Source organism: Stegastes partitus, unplaced genomic scaffold, assembly GCF_000690725.1.
Source record: "Stegastes partitus isolate 25-593 unplaced genomic scaffold, Stegastes_partitus-1.0.2 Scaffold3644, whole genome shotgun sequence".
In the NCBI taxonomy this organism is placed as follows: Eukaryota; Metazoa; Chordata; class Actinopteri; family Pomacentridae; genus Stegastes; species Stegastes partitus.
Genome location: NW_007581375.1, coordinates 9,620 through 31,936, shown reverse-complemented (window position 1 = coordinate 31,936; position 22,317 = coordinate 9,620). Strand labels below are relative to the sequence as shown.

General features: G+C 40.2%; 2 protein-coding genes across 2 annotated transcripts; both read left to right on the top strand.

Annotated features, from left to right (window-relative positions):
- The first annotated feature begins 1,780 nt into the window (after positions 1–1,780).
- pgghg (protein-glucosylgalactosylhydroxylysine glucosidase) lies at positions 1,781–10,018 on the top strand. The gene is made up of 14 exons (XM_008306338.1): positions 1,781–1,987; positions 2,379–2,705; positions 2,793–3,003; positions 3,080–3,515; positions 3,593–3,712; positions 5,017–5,148; positions 5,222–5,333; positions 6,584–6,656; positions 6,743–6,879; positions 6,970–7,103; positions 8,474–8,569; positions 8,643–8,740; positions 8,848–9,071; positions 9,668–10,018. Exons 2-14 carry the CDS (start codon positions 2,468–2,470, stop codon positions 9,742–9,744), a joined length of 2,088 nt encoding a protein of 695 aa, XP_008304560.1. The 5' UTR covers positions 1,781–1,987; positions 2,379–2,467; the 3' UTR covers positions 9,745–10,018.
- A 776-nt stretch (positions 10,019–10,794) lies between these two features.
- Positions 10,795–22,010, top strand: incenp (inner centromere protein). Its single transcript, XM_008306337.1, has 20 exons — positions 10,795–10,974; positions 12,180–12,328; positions 12,478–12,588; positions 12,708–13,324; positions 13,443–13,485; positions 13,761–13,830; positions 13,929–14,049; positions 14,150–14,189; positions 14,359–14,446; positions 14,563–14,703; positions 16,884–16,993; positions 17,096–17,216; positions 17,308–17,418; positions 17,691–17,857; positions 19,015–19,135; positions 19,349–19,426; positions 19,917–19,952; positions 20,568–20,627; positions 20,759–20,912; positions 21,456–22,010. Exons 2-20 carry the CDS (start codon positions 12,189–12,191, stop codon positions 21,629–21,631), a joined length of 2,505 nt encoding a protein of 834 aa, XP_008304559.1. The 5' UTR covers positions 10,795–10,974; positions 12,180–12,188; the 3' UTR covers positions 21,632–22,010.
- The last annotated feature ends 307 nt before the right edge of the window (positions 22,011–22,317 follow it).

Below are 22,317 nucleotides of genomic sequence, written 5' to 3'. Positions count from 1 at the left end.
GCAAAAGAGTCATATTGAAGATTTTGTGTCCAAATTTTGATGCCTAATACTATTTTAAAAGCTCACCCAGAACCACAGCAGCTATTAAACAGCTCAGTTGTACTCTTTCAGATGAGTCAGCTGATTTTTATGGTTAAAATCAATGCAGGGTGACTTTAACAAACCTATTTGTAGAAGTATCACAAACTAAGTGGCACAAAGCAAACATAAGGAGCAGATGGTTTTCCAACATGACATACTGGTTATCATTTGTAGTTCTGGATAAAATGAGTTGTGTGTTTGTAGGGCCTTCTGACAGATGGACTTTGGGCCTTTTCTACCTTTAGGCAACGAGCAAAGCTGACCTTCAGTGTTTCTCACCCAAATGCACTACGTGAATCTTCGAGGTCTAACAAAAGTGTGGAATTTCCATCCATCCATCCATTATCTATACGCACCTTAATCCTCACTAGGGTCGTGGGGGGCTGGAGCCTACCCCAGCTGACTTAGGGTGAAGGCAGGGGACACCCTGGACAGGTCACCAGTCTATCACAGGAGAGACAGACAACCAAGCACACTCACATTCACACCTGTGGACAATTTAGAATCACCAATTAACCTCAACATGTTTTTGGACTGTGGGAGGAAGCCGGAGAACCCGGAGAGAACCCTCGGTGCACGGTGAGGACATGCACACTCCACGCAGACAGATCATTGGGATGCGAACTGGCGACCTTCTTGCTGCAAGGCAACGGTACTAACCACTGAGCCACCTCACAGCCAAGTGTGGAATTTCCTTCCTCATAAATATTTCAAAAGCCAGATCATAAAACATTCGAATTCCTGCATTGTTTTTATCTACATTTACTTCCAAACAGTCTCCACTGGTGCATTGGTTGACATGTTCACTTATTTCTGTGCATCAGTGAAACCAACATCAAGGATGTGAATCAAGATGCCCACTTATACAGATGTCCCTGTGCACTTAGAAATGCAGTCCCAAAGCACCACTCGTGGTCAAAAGCTCCACAGGGCACCTTTTATGGAGACCGACTTTGCGTCTACCTCTTTCAATAAAGCACATGTGGTTTGTAGTGGTGGTGGCCTTTGCTCATGTCTCCCAGAAGGAGAAGGGCAGCCCTGCTGGGAATCCTTCGTGGATTCTAAAAATAAAAAATGCAACAAAAATAATATCCATGTGTGTGTGTTTTTTTAGACACAAGGCAAAGGAATAAAAAAAGACAAAATTTATCAAACAAATTTTCGTAAAACACAATAAAAGTGAAATTCGGCAAGATGCCTCATAAAAAGCTGTCATTTTTAAGAAGAGATTTTAAGCACAATACAAAGTGTGCTTTTTAAAAGCTCGACTGCTAAAGCAAGGATCCATTATCATGAAGGTAAATAGAGGAAACTTGTCGGTGAGCTGAGGATAGATGAAGGGATTTAGTTTGGAGAGTGATGTGATGTTTCTGGGAGAAGAAGGGATGCAAATGTAAACTTTCTTTCTGTGGCCTGGAGGATATTTTTACTGCCTCATATAAGTGGTCCTGTAGTTCTAACTGTGGAGATGTAGCCTTGAGATGGCCGCAGTTTAAGCCTGTGACAGGACTGACTTGGTCCAACTGTCCAGTATGAAAAGTGCACATGACATTTCAATGAAGCCTAATGACCCATTGATCTGCTGTGCAGCTGGGTTCAGACACTAAATCCATGCCATGTTTTTGTGCAGACCAACACCAAAGTCCAGGTTTTCTGTGCAGCACTCAGAGCTGTGAGGCCTCCTCCTACAAATGACATAATTGAAACTACTAACTTGGATCCACTTTAACTTTCTGTGCTCTCCCTCCATATGAACTCTGAAAGAGACTGGAGCACATAAGCTGTTTTTCTTTACAAGTTAAGCTGCAAAGAACAAGCGGTCTGGGAACTTCTCCAGGTTTTGCCTGCACTCTGGTTTCTCCCGCATTCCTCTTTGTTGCAGAAACAGATGCTTCTTCCTGTTCACGTGAGGCTGAAACATTCCCACTGTAGTAATGTATTTATGGGAATTGTGCTGGATGTTTGTGCAGGCTGCTGACAGCAACAACTCAGTTTAGCTGTTTAAACTGTATGCCTGTGTTTGATGTATATTCATGTGTTTTATTTTTGTTCAGCTAACTGTATGACACCTTAACTTGTCATTTAGACGCATCTTGTGACACAGAAGTGTCAAAGTACACCATCTACAAATACCCTCAGCTGACATAAACCTGTGAAAAGTCTGTGTGCAGTAAAAAAAAAAAAAAAATCCAAGAATGATCTAAAGTCTGCAATCTCTGCTCTGTGAAGTGGACATATTTTGGTGACTGTGTAATGTTTTAACACCCTTTTAATGAGCACAATGCTTGTTCATACAGCTGAAGACCTCAAGTGACCCGCTGACTGCTCTGAGAAACAGCCCTCTTGGTTTGATTTGACCCTTTGAAGTGAAGATCTCCTCCTCATCATGTCTTCTGACCCTTACATCTTCACCACCAACACTCTACCCAGTGACATCCGCTTCCTCCCTCCTCTGGCGAACGGCCTTCTGGGCTGGAGGGTGTACAACAATATCATGCACATGGGTGGTGTTTATAACGGGGAGGGTGGACGCTGCCACAGAGCGGATGTCCCCTGTCCTCTAGCTGTGAAGCTTGAGACGGAGGAACCTGTCCAACACACCTACAGCTTGGACACTCACACAGGTAGCCTCCGCAGATGTTGGGTTGTTGCTGTTCCTAGTTTATCTCGTCAGAAATGATCACCTCTTACCATTTTCTCTTCTGGTCCAGGCATTTTTACCCACACCCTGAGCTCAGCCAGCGTCACCGCCTCACAGTCTTTGTATTCCCACCGGTACCACGCCAACCTGATGGTGATGGAGGTGCTGCTGGTGCGACAGGTGACGTCAGAGCAGCCGATCACAGTCAACCTGGTCACTTCTTTCACACCTCAGAGCAAAGACATCGTTTTCCAGACAGGTCCTGATTACAAAGGTGGAAGGTGAGGTTTACAATTTTTTTTTGCAACTTTATATAAAGTACAGACTATTACACAGCCTACTTCCCCTCTCCCCCAGCCATATCCTAGGACAGACGAAAACCGCTGAGTTCCCAGGAGGCTCCTGTCCCACAGTGCACCTCATCTGGAGCCCTATATCCCCGACTCTGACGCTGCTACCAGAGCAGAGCCAGGCTCGCTGGGGCTTCATCCTGGTTGTGGCCAACAGTTTAGAGTCCGCTGAGGCCAGTTTTGACGAGGGCCTGAGTCTGATGGCGACTGGTAACCTGCGTCCGTCTCACGAGAAGGCCTGGAAAGAGCTGTGGCTGCAGAGCAAAGTGGAGGTAACGGGATCAGACAGCCTGTGCAAGGCTCTGATTGGCTGCATGTTCTACCTCCTCAGTGCCTTCCCGTCCATACACGACACCTCCAGCTCTTTTGGTGGCGTCAGTCCAGGCGGCCTCTCCAATGGTGGAGATGGTCAGGACTACTGGGGCCATGTTTTCTGGGATCAGGTGAGGCTGGTGGCAACCTGTGTTGTTTATTTGTGTTGTATGATCTATCTCACAATGACCCTACCTTTCTGTGGCAGGACATTTGGATGTATCCTGGGATAGCGCTTTTCTACCCAAAGTTAGCGCGAGCTGTGCTGGAGTACAGGGTGGGGACTATAGACGGTGCTAAAGACAACGCACAAAAGCAGGGATACAAGGTATGATGATCAGTGGGAACCTCTCAGCTGTTCTCTTCTCATCAACTAAAGACAACAGTGACAATAAGTTTGGGTTTCGTGGAGTGTTGTTGTCACTTTGCTTGCATCACCTTCACCATTACCTAAAGCTATTGCCTGTCACTATATGTTTATACATCTACTGTACATTTGTGTATATACTTATCATTTTGATGCAACATGCAATTAGTGAGCTTTAGGAGCTCATAGATGGATTTTGGAACCATGACAAGAACTAGGTGGTAAACTAATTAAGTCTGACTCCACCTTAGTGTTTAGCTTACAAACACAGGATTGGTAAAAAAAAGTTAATTGTTTTCCTTTATATGCTCTTAACAAGAACAGCACAAAAAATTAATAAGCCTAAAAATAATGTGCATGAAGCGTCCACAGAATGCATAAAATCAGCCCTTAATGAACGTATTTAACAGTTGCCCAGATGGATGTTGAATCAGCAACACATCTGGATAGATAATAGATTAATTGCAATATCAGACCTACCTCGTAAGCACTTTGGATCAGAACAAATCTTGGTAATATTGTGAGACACGCTCTAATCAATGTCAAAAACTTAATCTCTTATAGATTCATTTCAGCTGAAGAAACTAATTATAGGATCGTGTGAAACAAGCTGCTGTTCCTACATGGAAGCAGAGGCTTGCAGAAATGAATAATGCATCAGAAAAAACCTGATATCAGTCGAAAGATCAGCAGTACGACTTTGCTGAAACCTGGTATTTCTTCCTCATTTACTTGGAAAGCGATCACAATCTTAATAGTTCGTGCTGGCTGTGATGCCTTCACTGTGCCTGGTTTTTAGTGGTGAGGATGAGGAGAAGGCTACTTCTTACCTCTTATAATTCTTATGTTTTTTTTATGGAGTTTTCCTGTCTTTCATTTGTTTCAGTTAGTTTTTTTTTTCTTTTTCTGTGTGTTACATTTATTTTAGAATAACAAAAATGATCAAAGAACATTTTAAAGACCAGCTTGGTTATTCACAACAAAGTCAATTTAGTCGAAAACTGCAGAAAACAGCTTCAATAAACAGAACACCTGCCGATAATGACTAAAAATAGTATTTTAATCTGACATTTAGTTGTGATTAGTTGCTTGGTTGGACCTGACAAACTGGTTTCCTGTACAAATGCACTGGCTGATAGCAAGCAAAAGTTAACTGCAGATGAGAAACAATACAAAGGATATGTTTTATGCTGATACTGTGTTAGACTTTGTCTGATTCCACATTAACAAAAGAGACTTCTAAAGAAAAGATGTTATCTTTTCAGGGAATAAAGTTCCCGTGGGAGAGTGCTGTTTCAGGGAGAGAGGTGTGTCCAGAGGACATTTATGGACAACAAGAGATTCACATCAATGGAGATGTCACGCTAGCCTTCCAACACTATTTCTACCTCACTCAGGTGCGCTGCTTTATTTCCTTCTCTCTGCCACTGTGTCTGACTCTGATGGTGCTAACTGAGCTCTTGGCTACAGGATCTGTCCATGTTCAAAGAGGGACACGGCAGCGACGTGATCTATGGTGTGGCTGATTACTGGGTTTCCAGGGTAACTTGGCACCCTGATGACAAGAAGTACCACCTCCTGGGTAAAGACCTTCAATAGAGAACTAGTACTTATTCAGAATTTATTTAGCTTGGCATGGTTATTCGGCTCAGTCTTTGACAAAAACATCTTACTTTTCTGCCACCAGAAAAACTCCCATTCAGTGTTATCCCATATTGTTAAGGCCTTTATTAAACCTAAATTCACTTTCTGTTTTTTCAGTTTCTGTCTGAAGTTTCGAATTCATTAACTTAATTTGGAATTTGCTAAATTTTAAATCTTCCAAAAGATACTAAAATATGTAACATCATAAGTGCTTTTTGAACATGGAATGAGTAACATTACTGGCTTCATCAAGCTAAAGTGGTGGCATTCTGTCATTCAGGTAGAGTTCACTTTTCCATTAATGCTCCTCACAGTTTCATTCAGACACACCCACCACTGTGACATGTTATATGGAATTTACACAAAACTATACAATGTACCGAGTGATGTAGAAGGTATCATAGTGCAATAACAAACAAAAAATTAAATCTAAACTAATAGCAGCTTATCATAGTGTCCAAATAACTAACAGCCCAGTTTATTTATTGTTTCCTCACACTGAAGCTAGTGTCCATGTGTGATGATATTCTAACTACTACTTTACCAACAAGAACCGTATGACTTCCTGTTAGGTCCAGGTCAATCCTGTCTCCATGTTGGGGGAGAATTTATACAAACAACTAATTGATGAAGTTGCTGCTTTTGCTCCATGCGTAAATGTGCACAGCTTTCACTTTTTGGAGACACTCATGGACAGATTGATCCTGTCTCCATGTTGTGGATAATTTATGATTACAAGTAATTACTGAACTGCACAAATCCATGCAGTTCTCTCTCTTGGAGACACTCATGTGAACCCTGCCACTGTCTGATGCTGCAGGTATTTAGCAAACTCTGAGGAAAGGCTCTCTGTGATGTTTTTTGGAAGAAAACTGGTGCTGAAATGTGAAAAAGTCCTCCACTAATCACTTCAGACAACTCAAAGAAAAATTGCTTCAGAAATGTGACGACATCCAACCTAATAAGACTGCCATTATTATCATGATTATTATGGAACCGTGACCACAGTGTTCATTCAGACATGAAGCTACCACATTCGGTTGCATATCTAAAAGTGGCTTTAATATACATCAAAGTTGACTGAAATGAAAGAATAATTCTTTTATACGCATGCGGTTCACATTATATAGTGTGATTTATACTGTATTTAATAAATATTGCTACACACTTCACTGTCGTTGCACTCAGGTGTCATGCCACCTGATGAGTACTACTACAATGTCAACAACTCTGTGTACACAAACACAGTGGCCAAATTCAGGTACTATACCATTAGTGTTTCACCACATCACTGTATTACACATCAGTTTGTGGATACCGGTAACACAAACGTTTCCTTTTTGTCAGTCTCGAGTTTGCTGTAGAGGTGGCGGACCTCCTCCAACATCCTGCACCGAAGGAATGGCAAGAAGTGGCCGAACAAATCAAGATACCTTTCGACCAAGAGTCTCAATACCATCCCGAGTTTGACGGCTACATTAAAGGTTAGTGTTTGGGCCTTTCTGACTCTGACCTTCGTAAGAAAATGAAGCCTCCGTAACATGATGTCAGAATCTCCTGTGGGCGTCTCACAGGTCACCCAGTGAAGCAGGCGGACACGGTGATGCTGGGTTATCCTCTCGGACTGCAGATGTCTGCGGAGATCAGGAAGAACGACCTGGAGGCTTATGAGCCGGTAACAGACCCTCATGGTCCCGCCATGACATGGGTAAGACAGACGTGCACAGAGGCCTTTGTACATGAAATTGCTGCTAACATAACACATTTTTCCTTATTCAAATCTATGCAATAAAGTAAGAAATAATTAAAATATAAAGGGCTCCCCTCACTCATTTTTAATACTTTCACGCTGCTGGAGTCTTGGTCTTGTAAGTTCTAGTGGCAAGTTATCCAGACATTGCAATGTAACTGATCTTACTGAGTTGGTTCACTATTTTTTTTTCTGCTTGTACTCATGTTATACTACATTTAAGCATTAAACTATTACTGCCACAGCTCAGCATCGGTTGCATAATATTACTCAGAAGTGCTCGTTTGTACTTTTACAAGTGCATGTATTTGAACAAGCTGTGGGTGCAGTTTGTTATTCTGCACCTTTAAGCTTTAGATGTATGAGCAGGAACAAGTTTGAACGTGCAGGCTTTGCTGGAATAGTGTAGATTCATTCAAGCCCCTTTCTTTGCCATTTACGGAGCCAGGGCTGTGCATGAACACCAGATTTTCTTCAGCAGGCTGCCAGGAGATATTTGCTCAACATCACAAAAACTGATGTGGATTGGAATCCTGTACTTCGACTTTAATGTTGGTTTTATATATTTCCATAAGTCCTGGAACTAACAGGGGTGTAAATCAGAGTAACCGATACACTATTACGATAACGGTATTCAATACAGCAATTCTGCAGTATTGGATAAATTTCAAGGAAATCATCTACGATACATCATGTTACCTGTTAACTTGAAGTAAAAACAAAAAACCTAAAAAGCAGAAACTATGTATTTGTTCACTGCATTATGGTGTCAGTATGTGTGTTTCCATTATTCAGTTTTAATAATGCATCATTTCAGTTACTAGTGTTCTCATTTGCTTCCCCCCCACTGTGAGTTTCTTGTTCTTCATCACAAGTTAGTTAACTTCGATTCACTTTATCGTCATTCATCTGTTAGGCGCCATCAAGAGGAGTCATGAAGTAGTGAATCTGACAGGTCAACCTGGCTGTGGGCATCTACATACAGTGCCTGCATGTTTCAATAAAAATATAGATATTTGGCATCAGTGTATTCATAATGGATCTTAGGAAGAAGAAATACGATCGCTTCATCGATATTTTGTCTCACTCTTAGGAACTACGATTCTCATGAAAATGTAGTGAAGCACAATATTTCCTTATGAAATGTAGTTCAGTACATGTATTAGGTAATATAAAGTACCTCCTGCCGTTGTGTTCTTGAATAAATGCACTAAGGTCACTAGTCAAAATGATACAGACTTCATTGTTTAAATTAAAAAAATAATGAGCTGCTTGTGTTCTATATACCTACATTAATTTGCACCAATGCTTTTCCCTTCCATTGTCAGGGTATGTTCGCAATCGGCTGGCTGGAGCTAGGAGAGGCCGAGAAAGCTCAGCGTTTGCTTGAGAAGTGCTTCAAAAACATCCAAGGACCCTTCCAGGTATCCTCGTGACGCACACACCCACCTAATGCTAACTATTATACAGTGAATGTGTGATTACCTCTCCTCACAGGTATGGAGTGAATCATCAGACGGCTCTGGCGCAGTTAACTTTCTCACAGGTATGGGAGGATTCCTGCAGGCCGTGCTGTTTGGTTACACTGGTTTCAGGTCAGTTATGAATCCTCCTAACATGTACAGTGAAAACGACACTGCTATATGTGTTGTCCACAGCATGTAACAGGGTGACAAAGCTCCACATGCTGTGTTTTTCCTAGAGTTCAGAAGAACTGCCTGGCGTTTTCTCCGCTTCTTCCCAATGACATTTCTGAGCTGTGTGTCCGTGGTGTGAACTACCTGGGCAGTCAGATGGACTGGCTGCTGAGGAAAGACGAAGTCTGTATCATACTGAGGAAACAGTCAGGCAGCGCTGGCAACACTGAGGCACATAATCTACAAGTTGTCCTAAAGGCATCTGGAACCAAAATCCCTCTCACGCCAGGTAACACACAAGTTAAGACAAGCAATTATAGCCGTTGACTTCTGTTCTTTGTACCAGTGTTTATTTTTGCAGTAAGTCTTGAAATTCATAATAAAGGTGAACAAACATCACCCCTGCAAAGAGCAGTCAAAGGGCTATTTATGCAATACAGAGGGGAATAATGGTGTATGAGATGAGAAAGAGTGCCATACTGAGGAAAATTAGTGTTAAACGTCAGGTGTATCATCTTGTCAAACACCTTCTCTTGCATCTAGAATGAAAATAACGTAGAGTACTCGCTCCGTGTAGTAAAGACTGACAGGCTTCTATTACAGTGACATCTTGTATAATGCCTCCCATGAAGATAAGAGAACCGGGGGGCTGTCAGGGACCTCTGAGAGCGACATGCCACGTGCCAGTATGAGACAATGTGATTTCAATATACTGTGCAGACTATGTAGGAATTTCAACTGTTGCACACTCGAGTATATGAAGCTGATGGTTTGCAAAACATGTTTTACCCAGAGGAACTGAGTTTCTTAACAGTTTGATTAATAAACACTGTTGTGTGAACCTGACCCCCATCCAACCTAACTTGTATACATTTATATTTTCAGGGCAGCCAGTGACTTTTCCCCGAGATTCTGGCTGCATTTGTAAAGCGGATTCCACATCTTTCTGCTGGCCTTTCTGAAACAGAAGCAACGATCTTGCTCATCTGTCCATTTACCAAGGATTGAAAACACAAGTTATTTTATATTCAAGCAACTGTTCTGTTATTTGTTACTGTTACTTTGAACACCATGGAAAACATGTATTAAATTCAATGAAAAGACCAATTTAATTTACAGGTTTTGAACAAAGCTTCCAATAAATCACAGTGCAGTGCCACAAATAGGCATAAAGGGTTCTATAAAATGTAAATGCACTGTTTGTTTTGGTTTAATAAAAAGTAAAATGCAACAAAATAATGTGTCAGTGCTCACTTTACTTATATGTGAACTCAGCAAATTCTCAGTAGCTACTCATGAGAATTTTTTGTAATAATGTGATCAGTAATTAGAAATGTGGTTCAATTATATGGCAAATCACAAAACCATACACCAGCAATAATATCGTGAAAGCTTTGCCGGGTAAACCAGAGACACCGTGCACAGCTGGCATCTTTTCTTGGTTTTGTTACAAGTATGTGAACAATACAGTTAGGAAATGTCACCTTGAAGAACTGGATGCACCCTTGCTGTATCAAAACAACCGGTGGATCCAAACATTGTGTTGCAGGGTTTGCTGGAGACAGGAAGCGGTGTCACAGTCTGCAGGGGAGGATAAAACAAAAAACAAAAAGACGTGTATCATAATTTATAGAAAACAAAGTCAATGCCTCTAAAACTGGGCCACCGTCATAATACTTTATGATCTTTTTATAATTAAATATTTTGTACCTCTTTTATTTGACTGTAAACCCTGCATGTGTTTAAGTGCTGTGGGCGGAGCGAGCACATCAATCCAGATACTGATTGGCTGGTTTAAATCTGAGCAGCCCTGTAACACCGCCCTGAATTTTAGTTGGGTTCGCACGATTTGTATTCACATGTCACCAGTTTACGCACTCCGCACGTTTCTCAGCCATTGTTCCTAAATGTAAGCTCCGCCCTCTCGGATGTAGCGGTTTACAAATCGAACGTGTCCCGTGCCCACGGAGCTTCAGGATTGGCCGGTGAGGTTTGAACTAGTTATAAACGGTTTCAGCGGGGCAGTGGGCAGGTTTGCTGTATTCGTCCGGGACGTTCAGACGGTGGAGACTTTACACCTGAAAGTCCCCCTTTTTTCATAGGACATTTATTTTTACGCAAGTATGCGATTGATTTAGCTTTTAAAATTAGCGGAGCGTCGCGTTACCTTTTCAGAAACTCGGATATCAAAGGTAAATGTTTTTACGTTAGCTTTAATAATCAACGTTAGCTAGCTAACGCTGTAAAGTTAGCCTTTTGAGACTCAGCAAAACAGCTGTGAACAAAAACACTGTCGCCAACTTGGTTGAAATGATTAATTGTGTGTCACAGTCACTGTTACCGCAGTGTCAATGCAGCGTTTAACAATATTTCTGTCAATGTTTAGGGTTGTGTGCGAGTCGATCCCTTTTGAATGGCTAAGCTAGCATGTTACTCAGGAAACGTTAGTCTGCTCGACTAAGTCTGTTTACTATTTAATCTCTTGAGGAATGTTAGGCTCATGCAAAGGTGCTGCTTTTACTGTAAGACAATATGTCAGTGTTGCTATAACATGAAAACAACGGGCGTCGTGTTATTGTGGGCCACATTGTCGTTAAATAGCACCAATATTTAAATCGTCCGCGAAAATGGAAGCCACTGCGCATGCCCACGTACAAGTCAGAAACACTGCAGAGTGGATCTGACAATGACGCACTAAATATATAAAATGTAACAATCAAAACTACATAGACGAATACAGTTGGTTTGCTAAAATCGTAAAAAGTCGCTGTTTAAGGTTCTGCATATCTGTCACACGTTATCAAGTCATAATATAACATATTTGTATGGACAGAATTAGCCATGGCTTTAAATTACGTTTTGATTTACCAGTAATGTTGTTTTTTCTGACATGAAAAGTCACTAATAATAGAAGAGACAGTACTCTGAACATGTGTGTACCTCACAATACAAACAGTGTGATATGAATTGCATATCTAATGCATGTCATCTATGGAGAGCACCAGTAGTAAACATTGGACTTGGGCATCAATTCAGATTGAAAAAAACAAGGACCTCTCAAGATGCACAGTTATTTGTTAATGATGTCTTCAGCTGTTAAAATTTTGTTGTAGCTAATGTAGATTCTGTAGTTACTGATGCATCTTAAGTGTAAGTGACTTTTGTTGACAAGATTCTTCTAGACCCTGTCGTGTTTTGAGTTTAATTCAAGTTAGTTCACATTTTCATGCTAAAAGGGGAAAAGAAGACTGCATCAGAACGAACAATGAAACTCAAGGAAAATAACTTCCTATGTTTTATTAGGCTCACAGTAATGTTTTCATCTACTTTCCTCTTACTTGTCATATGTAGTTTGTCGCAGGCTGTCCTGATTTTTATTTCTCAATTTCTTCATCAGGCAGTCACCATGAACTCCGTATTATCGTCCGTGCGTTCCCTCATGCAAATGTTTGATGGCAAAGCGCAAGAATTCATCAATGAAATTGATAATGTCCACATGGTTTGGCTTGAGGAGATCCAGCAAGAAGCCAATCGCATGTTCTCAAGGTAAACCTGAAGTAACACCATAAAAGTCTGTTTAGTAAAACTGTACTTGTTTTTTTATCATCACAGATTTCCATTTTTAGAAATCTGTTCTTTGTATCTCTTTTCTATAATTTACATTTTTCTAATGGAACTGTAATTTTTTATTTCAGAGACTTTAATGCAGAACCAGAATTGATGCCAAAAACACCATCACAGAAAAAGAACAGTCGCAGGAAGCGTGTGTCTTTGGGACGTCAGGAAGAAAATCCAACCAGGCGAAGGTTTGTGACCTCAATTATTGCTTCTAGTAAAAGCTTTTCAGTTCAATTTCTTCAAACTGGAGCAAATTCGAAACATGTCATGCTTTTTTAACTCTAAATACTTTTTTCTTGCTGTTTAGATTTTCAAAGGGAAGACGCAGTAACCTTCGTGGCTCTTCTGTCAAATCACTGAACTTGATCACTGAAGAGGAAAGTATTCCTGAGCCTTCTACCTCTGAAGCCAGCAGCACAACTCAGCCTAAACGCACCACTCGCAAAAAGCAGAAAAAGCCTGAGGTGGCAGAGGATGTGAGCTTGTCACCCGACAGCAGTAAAATTGAAGAGGTGCAGAACAAGAAGCCAGAGCTGGTAGAAGAAGAAGACGAAGTGGACAAAGAAAACAAGGCAAACAATGCTGAAGTCAAACCTGATGACACAGGCAGCGCTGCCAAGTCTCCTCCTGAGATACCCTCACCTGAGGTTGTCGTCAGCATCTCCACAGCAGAACGCTTGTCTGCTGAGCTCGCCAAAATGCCTGTTCTCTCTCCTGGCCGTGCAGCTGCTAAGATTGCAATCGCTGGAACAGCTCACAGCTCAAGGCGCAGCTCCGTGCGGTGCTCCCTCAATCTCCGTCACTCGCTGGCTGGTCTGCGACACAGCATGACCCAGGAATCTGTTCGCCGAGCCTCACGCCGGTCTATGATTAAGAGGAAGGCATCCCGCATGGGCAACTCCACCTGTAGCAGCAATGTTGGTGGTGAGACATAAACAATATTTGATTGATAATTTCATAGATATGAAATATTTCTGATGTCTTTATGACTTTGGTTCTTGCGGTGTATGATGTTTCAGTGTTCTTTTGTTTCATATTGTAGATGAATCTTCAGTGGAGTCTGTGGAGGAGGAGGAGGAGGATGTGTGAGTGTCAAGTTTTCATATTTGTATGAATTGTGTAATATACTTAAGTAAAAGTGTGGAGCGCTGAAATGTAGGGTCGTCAACCAAATCTAAATAGAGACAATCTCCAGAGTTATTATTTAAAAAAAAAAAATTCATCATTATAATTTTGGGCTTTGGGAAGTATCCACTGTCGTGACATGATTAGATTTGTACACTCTTAGCTGAGCTACTGCTCTTGAATTCTTTGATCTGTATTTATTTTCTTACCCATGTTAATTTATTCACTGCTATAGTGTGGTGGAAGCTGTAGCTGCAGACACAGTGGATAAGGCTGTACCAGCAAAATCTAAGGAAAGTCCAGAGGTATGAACATATTCTTTATTATCTATATTCCTTTTTTGAAACCGATTCGTTATTTTGTTTAACTGATCAACTGTCATTTTCTTATCAAACAAATACAGAGCCTGATTAACCAGCATGTGGGACGCATTACTCGCTCTGTGGCTGCAAACTCTCCAACACTTGCGCCCGCCTCATTTTCTATCTTTAATCCCAAAATGAGCACTCCAGGCAAAAAAACAGGTATGGGAACTTCTTCTTTTTTTTTCTTTTCCCTTTCCACAGTTTTTTCTTTCATTATGGTCTTGTATGAAAATGCAACATGTGTGTACTTGTCTTTCAGTTGTCGCTGAGAAGCACCAGACCTCCCAGTCCGTTCGGCGGTGAGTGCTGTGTGTGTCCTGTCTCTCATATGCTCAGCATTTGGTTGTCCTAAATGACAGAAGGGAGATTGGTGTACTTTGTTTAATCTGTAGTGATGGTAAAGGACATTTCAACATACAGAGAAAAGTAAATGAATTCTGTTTTTAAAAACATTGTTCCTTTCTGTAGGTCCAGCCGCAGTACTAAACGCAAAGCACCAGATACTGTCGAGGAAAGTCCCACAAAGAGGTTCTCTCCTCCCAAGAAAAGTCAAAGTGTACGTTGCAAAAATCATGTTGTGGTTAACAAGAAAATGGCTTTTTAAACTTGAGATTTATGTGGTTTTCTTGGTGTAATGCTAATTTGTCTGACTTCTTTATTCTGAATGTACAGGCCGTACGGCCCAACATGAGATCTTTCCTCCACACTGTGCAGAAGAATCAGATGCTGATGATGACTCCAAATTCACTCGGCCGGACCGCTATGATCAAGTCCTTCATCAAACACACCACTCCTCTGAAGACCGACACGAAGGTAGGTTATACACCTAATAATAACAACATTGTTGTAAAGTTCCAAAGGAAATTTTAGGATAAAACTAAGCAGTAAAATCATTCTCATTGTTTTTGAATTTAAACTTCACAACTTTTGTTGATCCAGCTTTAAAAAGCTTACCAGTCAAATTTAGAACAACACAAAATCCAATGCAAGAAAAACAAACTTGTCCAATACAAATCCTATTCTCATCTACCTTTTGTTGTAGTTTGTGCAAATGTTAGCATCATAAAATGCTAAACAAAGAAAGCGACCATTGTAAAAAATTATACCTGCTGAAGATTGTCATGTTAGCGCTGTCATTATAGTTTAAAGAAAACATCTCTTATATTCATCAATTTTTTTACCCTCTAAAATGCCTCTTGCATTTGCTGTTAAATTGGCAACAGAGACACAAGTGTGCCAACATGAGGCTCTCTGTGTTATACACAATGTCAGTTTGTCTGTTTCAAGCACAAGGCATTTCTAGTTGCTATGCCTAATTAAAAAATAACTTTTCAATATTTATCCTTTAGTGTTGATAGGCTGTTCCTTTTGATGTGTACCCGGTCTGATACTGCTGTGGATGGCTGCATCAGTGCCTCAGTAGTACAGTTTTGAGTTGATTCATTTTAAAATCATAATAATTATTATCAGTAAAAAGGCAATAATTGCTTGATCCCTAGTCCAGACAAACTGAACATAATCTGGATTAATTCTCAGCAGGCATTACTAATATCCACTCTGAATATTTTTCATCAATGAGTTTTTCTAAAACCAAAATCTTGTGAATCCTTAAAGAACATTTGATGTTTGCAACAGCACAAACAAACAAGAAGTCTCAAATTGAATTTGAATTGTTGCAAATGATGGTGTTTAGTGTGGGTCACATTTTTATAGTTATAAAATGATGTGGTCCTCTTATTTGGATTTCTTTTTCTCCCTCCTCAGTTGAACAGTGGTATAGTGGTAAGTGAAATGTTGAAGCACTGTATGTTGTCTGTGGGCATTTCCTGGTGTCTAATAATCCCACTGTGCAACTTCATTAAATATCTCCTCATTTTGCACAAACTCTATGATTAGCCCCTTTCACACCATCACATTGTAACTTAAATATTTGGTCTGTATCAGAGCTGAAATTAAGGCTCTGACAGTTTTGTAAGATTTCTTCTAAATTTGTGTTCTAATGAAAACGGAGGCAACAAGGCACCGAGATAAATTACTGAGAAAGTGGCACTTTTTGTGTACAAGAAGACAAACCTACATTCAAACACAGTAGTTAAACAGTGCAGTCGTACAGGGACCATGTGTGGAAGGGGCTACTGTAATGTTTGCACATTTCACAAGCACCCCAAACTACATAGTTGATGTTGCTTCTGATCCCACCGGTCACTAATGGTTGCTTGTACTGTCTGATATAATCTAACAAGCCTTCGACCCATCTAGAATAGCTACAATAACCTCACTGTTGGCTGAAATTTGATCAGAGGTGAAAATGAAAGTTAAAAATCCATCTTAACCTGAAGCTCTCAAAACATCACGTAGTCTTGTTTGTTGTTTATTAAACCGGTGTGATTAGGATGAACTAGGGGAGATCTCAATGAAATCAATGCTCTCTTTTCAGGACCTGGATTTTGTTTATGAGTAGCTTATAATCAGATTCAGCTACACTTGGTATTTGGACACAGCTGTGGTGTTTACATTGGGTGTTTCTTGGTTTTGCTTCTTTTTGTGTTCAACTTTTTTTTTTTTACACTTGTTATCACGGATACAACAGTAGTGACGCATGAAACACGAGCTCTATATGGAATTAGTCACCATTCAAACTGTGGCCTGTTACTTTAGGAAGTAGCTGTACATTTGTTGAAAGCTTTTTATGCTTCATTGTCAGATAGCATGTCCAAACGTAATTGTGACATAATGAGTAGACGGCTAGTCTGTCAGGTTTAGCTCATAGCTAATTTCCGTTTTCAGGTAGACACTAAACACTAGTATAACTAATGCTGTAGTTTGCTTCATTAAAAAATTTGATTCAACCCTTAAACGCCATGAAAATATAACAAAGTCTGTCAGTGTAGAATTTGGCAGGAGGCACTTTGGGTTAATCGGATGAATGCCACCTTTTATGTTACAGTATCTTCGTATTAAGTGTTTCCTAAATTTGTTTTCTCTCTTGTCAGACAAAAGAGCGTCACAAATTGGAAGCGCTTAAAAAGAAGCTGGAGCAAGAGGAGGAGAGGATGAAGAAAATGGAGGAGGAGAAGAAGAAAAAACAGGATGAACTCAAAAGGTTTAACCCTTCAACCCCTCATTTTTTTTTGGCTACTAGGGTCTGAAACAATTCAGTCATTTACAAATTCTTTTAAATTAACTCTTAAAACTTGTGCTCCAGGAAGAGGGATGAAAGGTTAAGAAGAGTGTTTGAGGCCAAAGTAAAAGAAGAGCAGCGGGAGGAGGAAAAGAAAAAGAAGATTGAGCAAAAAATGGCTCAGATTGATGAGAAAAACGATAAGGTAAGCAAAGTTGGTGTCTGAGTCTGTTTGTTGACCTTTGAACAGACAGAGTCCTTTTGTTGGATCCTTTATATTGTGTGTCTCTGTGCAGCGTCTGGCAGAGGAGAAGGCCAAGAAGAAGGGGGCCCTGAAGCGTCAGGAGGAGCTGGAGCAGAAGAAGAAGCTGGAAGAAGAGGCCAAAAAGAAGAAGCTTCAGCAAGCAGTGAGCCAAAGCTCTTGTGTTTTATTGCCACTGTAGTTCTTTGTTTTCTTTGTTGCACACTACAGCTGATCTAAATCAGCTGTGTATGGATGTAATGGTAAGATGACGGACTACGTGCACAAAGCTTTTCCTACATAGAGATTGTTTTTTTTTTTTTTTTAATTTGTTCATAGAAAGATTTAATCTTTGTCATGTGTCTGACAATTTATATAGTTGTATTTTCCATTACACACGACAGTCTGTCTTATGTTTTGCCTTTTTCCAAATACCAGGAGGAAGAGAAGCGGCAGCAGGAGCTCCTGGCCAAGAAGAAGGCCGAGGAGGAGGAACAGCGAGCTCGTAAGCTGGCTGAAGCTCGCAAAGCGCTGGAGCTGAAGAGGGAGCAGGAGCGTGAGCGGGAGAGAGAGCTGGAAAGAGAACGACAAGCAGCTGCTGAAAGGTCATCTATTCTATTTAATACTCCTAACAGTTCAAATAGATACAGAGGACTAGTATTAGATTGGCACCAAATAAACCAGGAGCGTTCAGTACTGCTGCTCTCATTCTCTGGGCTGCTGTTACACTAAACAGGTCAAGATGCTAAGTTAGCTAACTATAAGCTCAAAGAAAACCCCCACAGCTTACATTTCCTGTCATGGTGCAAATGCCTCCAAACTAATGACACAATGCATCATTTATTTGTGATGCTTTGGATTTTCTGGACAAAATGTCTTGCTTCTATATCGGCTCCACAGTCGGTTTGCTCCACTGGGTTTTTGGCAAGCAGCTCCACTGCCCATATTGAGAAAACCAGTCGACTCAATTCAAGCCAGCACTTGTTATCAGATTTTTTTTTTAAAGCATAATTTACCAGCTACAGGTTAGAGCCCCAGCTGAAGTTTAAACACTAACATTAAGTTAAGTGCTGCTGCCTGTGCTGGTCTTATCACCTCCCTGCTGTCAACATTGAGCGACTCTCTGCTTTGATATGTATGACATATATTTCAAACGACCGATAGATCACACACACTCACTAAATTAACAGCTATAAATCTACCTTTAGTTTATTCTCCATCCCCGTGAGCAGCAGCTGCAAATGGCGTCTGTGATTCTGGAGAGATTATTTTTTATTTAGCCTGTTAGCATGTTTAGATGCATGCGTCGGACTTAACATCTCCCTCCGTCTGTTCTGTGCAAACGTACTCAGGACACAATCGTGCTGCTTGGATTCGTCCAGGCCTCGATAAATGTTTTTTTTTTTTTTTTTTTGTTAGTTTGTTAGGATTTTTCATTTGTTTGGGTTTTTTGCCCAGTGCACATACAGAATGGACAGCTAATGAGGCATATAAAGATATTCACTGAGATTGACAAAAAGTATATTGCATTAAAATCGCAGAATCTACATTTAACAGTCGGAAATGATCACGTTGCAGTTTTATGAGATAAATGGATAAACGGTGCTATGATGTGGAAGAATATCAATAAATACCCGTATTGATAAAATCCCAATGGGTCCCATCCATACCTAACATCGTAGCCACAATGGCTTGTTTACAAAGTAACCCGAACATCTTAAAGGTTTAGACATTGTTTTACTGACTTGATGTTTGTTTCCAGGGAGCGAGTGGAAAAAGAAAAGGCTCTCGCTCTGCAACGTGAACTGGAGAGAGCAGCCAGAGAGAAGGAGATGAGGGAGCTGGAGGAGAAGAGGAAGGCGCTTGAGGAAAAACGAAAACTGGTAAGAAATTCAAACAGAAAATGTTTCCTGTGATGCTTTAGCAGTGCAACAAAAGGTTTTTATAGCACATAATTCTTTTTTTTTTTTTACAACTTTAGATATTTAGTCCACTCATACATACATAATTTTGAGTCATTTTCAGCAGCTCTGAGTTTGACATATAGCTGCTCAACTATGTGGTTATTGATGTGATTGTGTTTTTTTTTCCACCAGGAGGAGCAGCAAAGACTGGCTGCAAAAGAGAAAGCTCTTAAAGAGAGAGAAGCCGCAAAGCAGAAAGAGGCCACACAGGTACCCAGACAGTGGAAAGTAATACTTAACCTAATGGACACAGGCGGTTTAGACTGAGTCAAAGCTGAATTAAAGGCTACTTATTGTCAGTTTGAAGGTTCAGCCAAAGTGTGACTGGCCCAGTAGGTAGATTTGGCTTTATTTGTCCTAGTTGTCCGTAGACTTTGTTCTTTAACATTTTTTTTAAATATAAAGCAATTGTTAGTCTTTTCTGTGGATTATTCACAGAACTTTGGTTGAGAAACTCATTAAAGAGCCTAAAACCTACAGAATCTGATGAAAACTGATTTTATTTTTATTTTTTTACATTTCAATTTGTATTTATTTTTTTTACTGTTTTGTACATTACACAACCAGACATTGTGTTATGTGTTAGATATTAAATAACCATATCTTTCTCGTGTACTTTTTTTTTTTTTGGAGAATATCTTATTTGCAATGTTATTCTTAAATGTACCTTGTTTTTCCTTCCTTCTCATCTCTAATGCAGACGTGTGCTGCCCTGAATGTGACTGTGGACATTGAGGTAAGAATCTAATTACTCACTCCGTCACTTTTCACCTCAATCTTTGGCAAAGATGTGGACACATTGGAATTAAAATGTTTCCAACCTGTGTATGTAGTGCCACGTCCCGTGTGGTCTGGTTTAGGTACATCAAACAGTGCGGTCAGGCATTCAAGTGTTTACCTTATCATCAAAAACGCATGTTGGTTTTGTTTCTGTTAAAACCGTATCTTAACATCTTGTTATCACTCTTAATTCAGTTGTATGATGGACTAGCATTGGCCCTCACTGTGATCATCTCTAAAATATACAGCTCACAATAGACCTGAAAAGGAACAACCGTGATTGCACCAGCACCTTTCTGTAAAAAATTTCAACGTGAACCAATGTTAGCAGTCTTGCAAAAACTTAATTGGTTGAAAAAGTGATTTTGACTGCAGCACTTTTTCTCGAGGTGGCCTTGTACTGTTTATAAAGACACTGGGGGTGGGGAAAAAAACATTATACGGATACTCAGTCAATTAATCAATTATTGCTATTCTGTGGCTGTAAAACCACATGAGTCATTTATAGAATGTTTGTACAGCTTTGTGTTTGTCTTTTGTGACATCTGTTATTGTCCACTTGTCTTCTCAGCGCTCCGTGTTGAGCACACCTGTAGGAAAAGGTGGTGGCCCCAATGTGGTGGATTGTGAGGTAAATATTCATGATACACTTTAGGTGCACATATTTCATCAATTTCTATCTTAAAACATAACAGAAAAAAGTCCTTTTGAACATAAAGCCTCATAATGTTTTTTTTTTTTTTAATCCTTCTCCTGCTGCAGTCCTCACCACAGTCATACGTCATCACGCCAAAAGGCAGCAATAAACCTTTGATTACGTCCAAAAGTGCAGAGGATTACGGGATGGACCAAAACAGTGACGACTCCACCGACGATGAGTCTGCACCGAGGAAACCTATTCCGTCCTGGGCAGAAGGTTTGTGTGACTTAGTGCAGTTATTTATTTATTGTGATGATGCTCAGACTCTTCAGTATCCACAAACTACTGTAGTAGTTGCTTATTAATCCAACACTGGATTGGCTGTATTGGATGGAACGTGCAGCTTTAAACTGAGTCTTTTAGCGTGATATCACAAGTGGCTGTCAGTGCGTACAAAGAGCTTTTTACAAGGGTCTTGTAAAAGTCAAACATTAAAGAATCAGCCGTGTTTTCACCCAACCAATGTTATCTTAATTACCTCACCACTCACAGCTAATGAAGGCTGCCGGCACAAGTGGCGATTGCAGCCAACAAAATAATGATCGCACGATACAATCAAGAGCATATTGTTTTGATGATTAGTCAAAGCTTTGATGCTAAAAGTGCCCCACTTATTGTAAATTGCATTATGTGATTTATGAGCAGCAGTAACTGGGGTGCAGGACTTGGCAGTCAGCTGTAACGTGTCTTATTCCTGATTGATGTGTACATGATTGTGAACGATGAATGACCTATTTGATGTCTGTTTCCTCTTTCCAGGTCCCAATCTGCAGCAGATAATTATGAAGCAATACTTCAACCCTCCTGATTTAGACTCTTTCTTTGGAATAATTGAGTCACCAAGACTGGAAAACATCTTTTACAAGAGCAAGCCTCGGTATTTTAAACGCACCAGCTCTGCGGTGTGGCACTCACCTCCGGGTGGAAACAAGTAACGTCTGTACACTCATACAGATGTACACGCTGCTGTATAAAGTTTAATTTTTGAACATTTTGTTTCAAATAAAGTAACATGTTTTCTCTGAATGTTTTTATTTGCATTTTTAGTGTTGTTGATTCTTTAATAAGAAATGACCATATCTTCATATCTCAGACTTTGATTTTCATGGAATTGGTTTTAAGTTTTTGCTTTTTATAGAGTTTTGACTTTTCACTGTAACAAAGCAGAACCACTAATATTGGTGATGGGTTGGTCTCATTCTGTCGTACCAGGACAGTAAGGCAGCAAGTACAACACCAGGAATGTGGCTGTTTCTAGTATTTATGGGTGTATTGCTTTGCCATGTCAATATTAAAGGTCTGTTTTTTGTCTGATGACTTTGTCACCTAGTCGCTATTAGCAGCATGATTTTCAGGATGAGTCTGCGCTTTGTTTAAAGCCAGTAATAGTTTTCAGGTCAGAAAATGGAAGTTTGCAAATTTACAAATGCTTGACAACTCGGTGGTTGAAAGCTGCTATGCTAGGGATTCTGTAGTGAGATTATTTAATAATTCTGGACTTGAAAAGAGAATTAGATGCATACGTGTCAAATTTACAACTGAAGGTGCTTGGGCGTTTCCTAAAAACTTTTAAAAATGGCTGACTTTGGCTGTATCACTTTCCAAAAGCACAATATTTAAA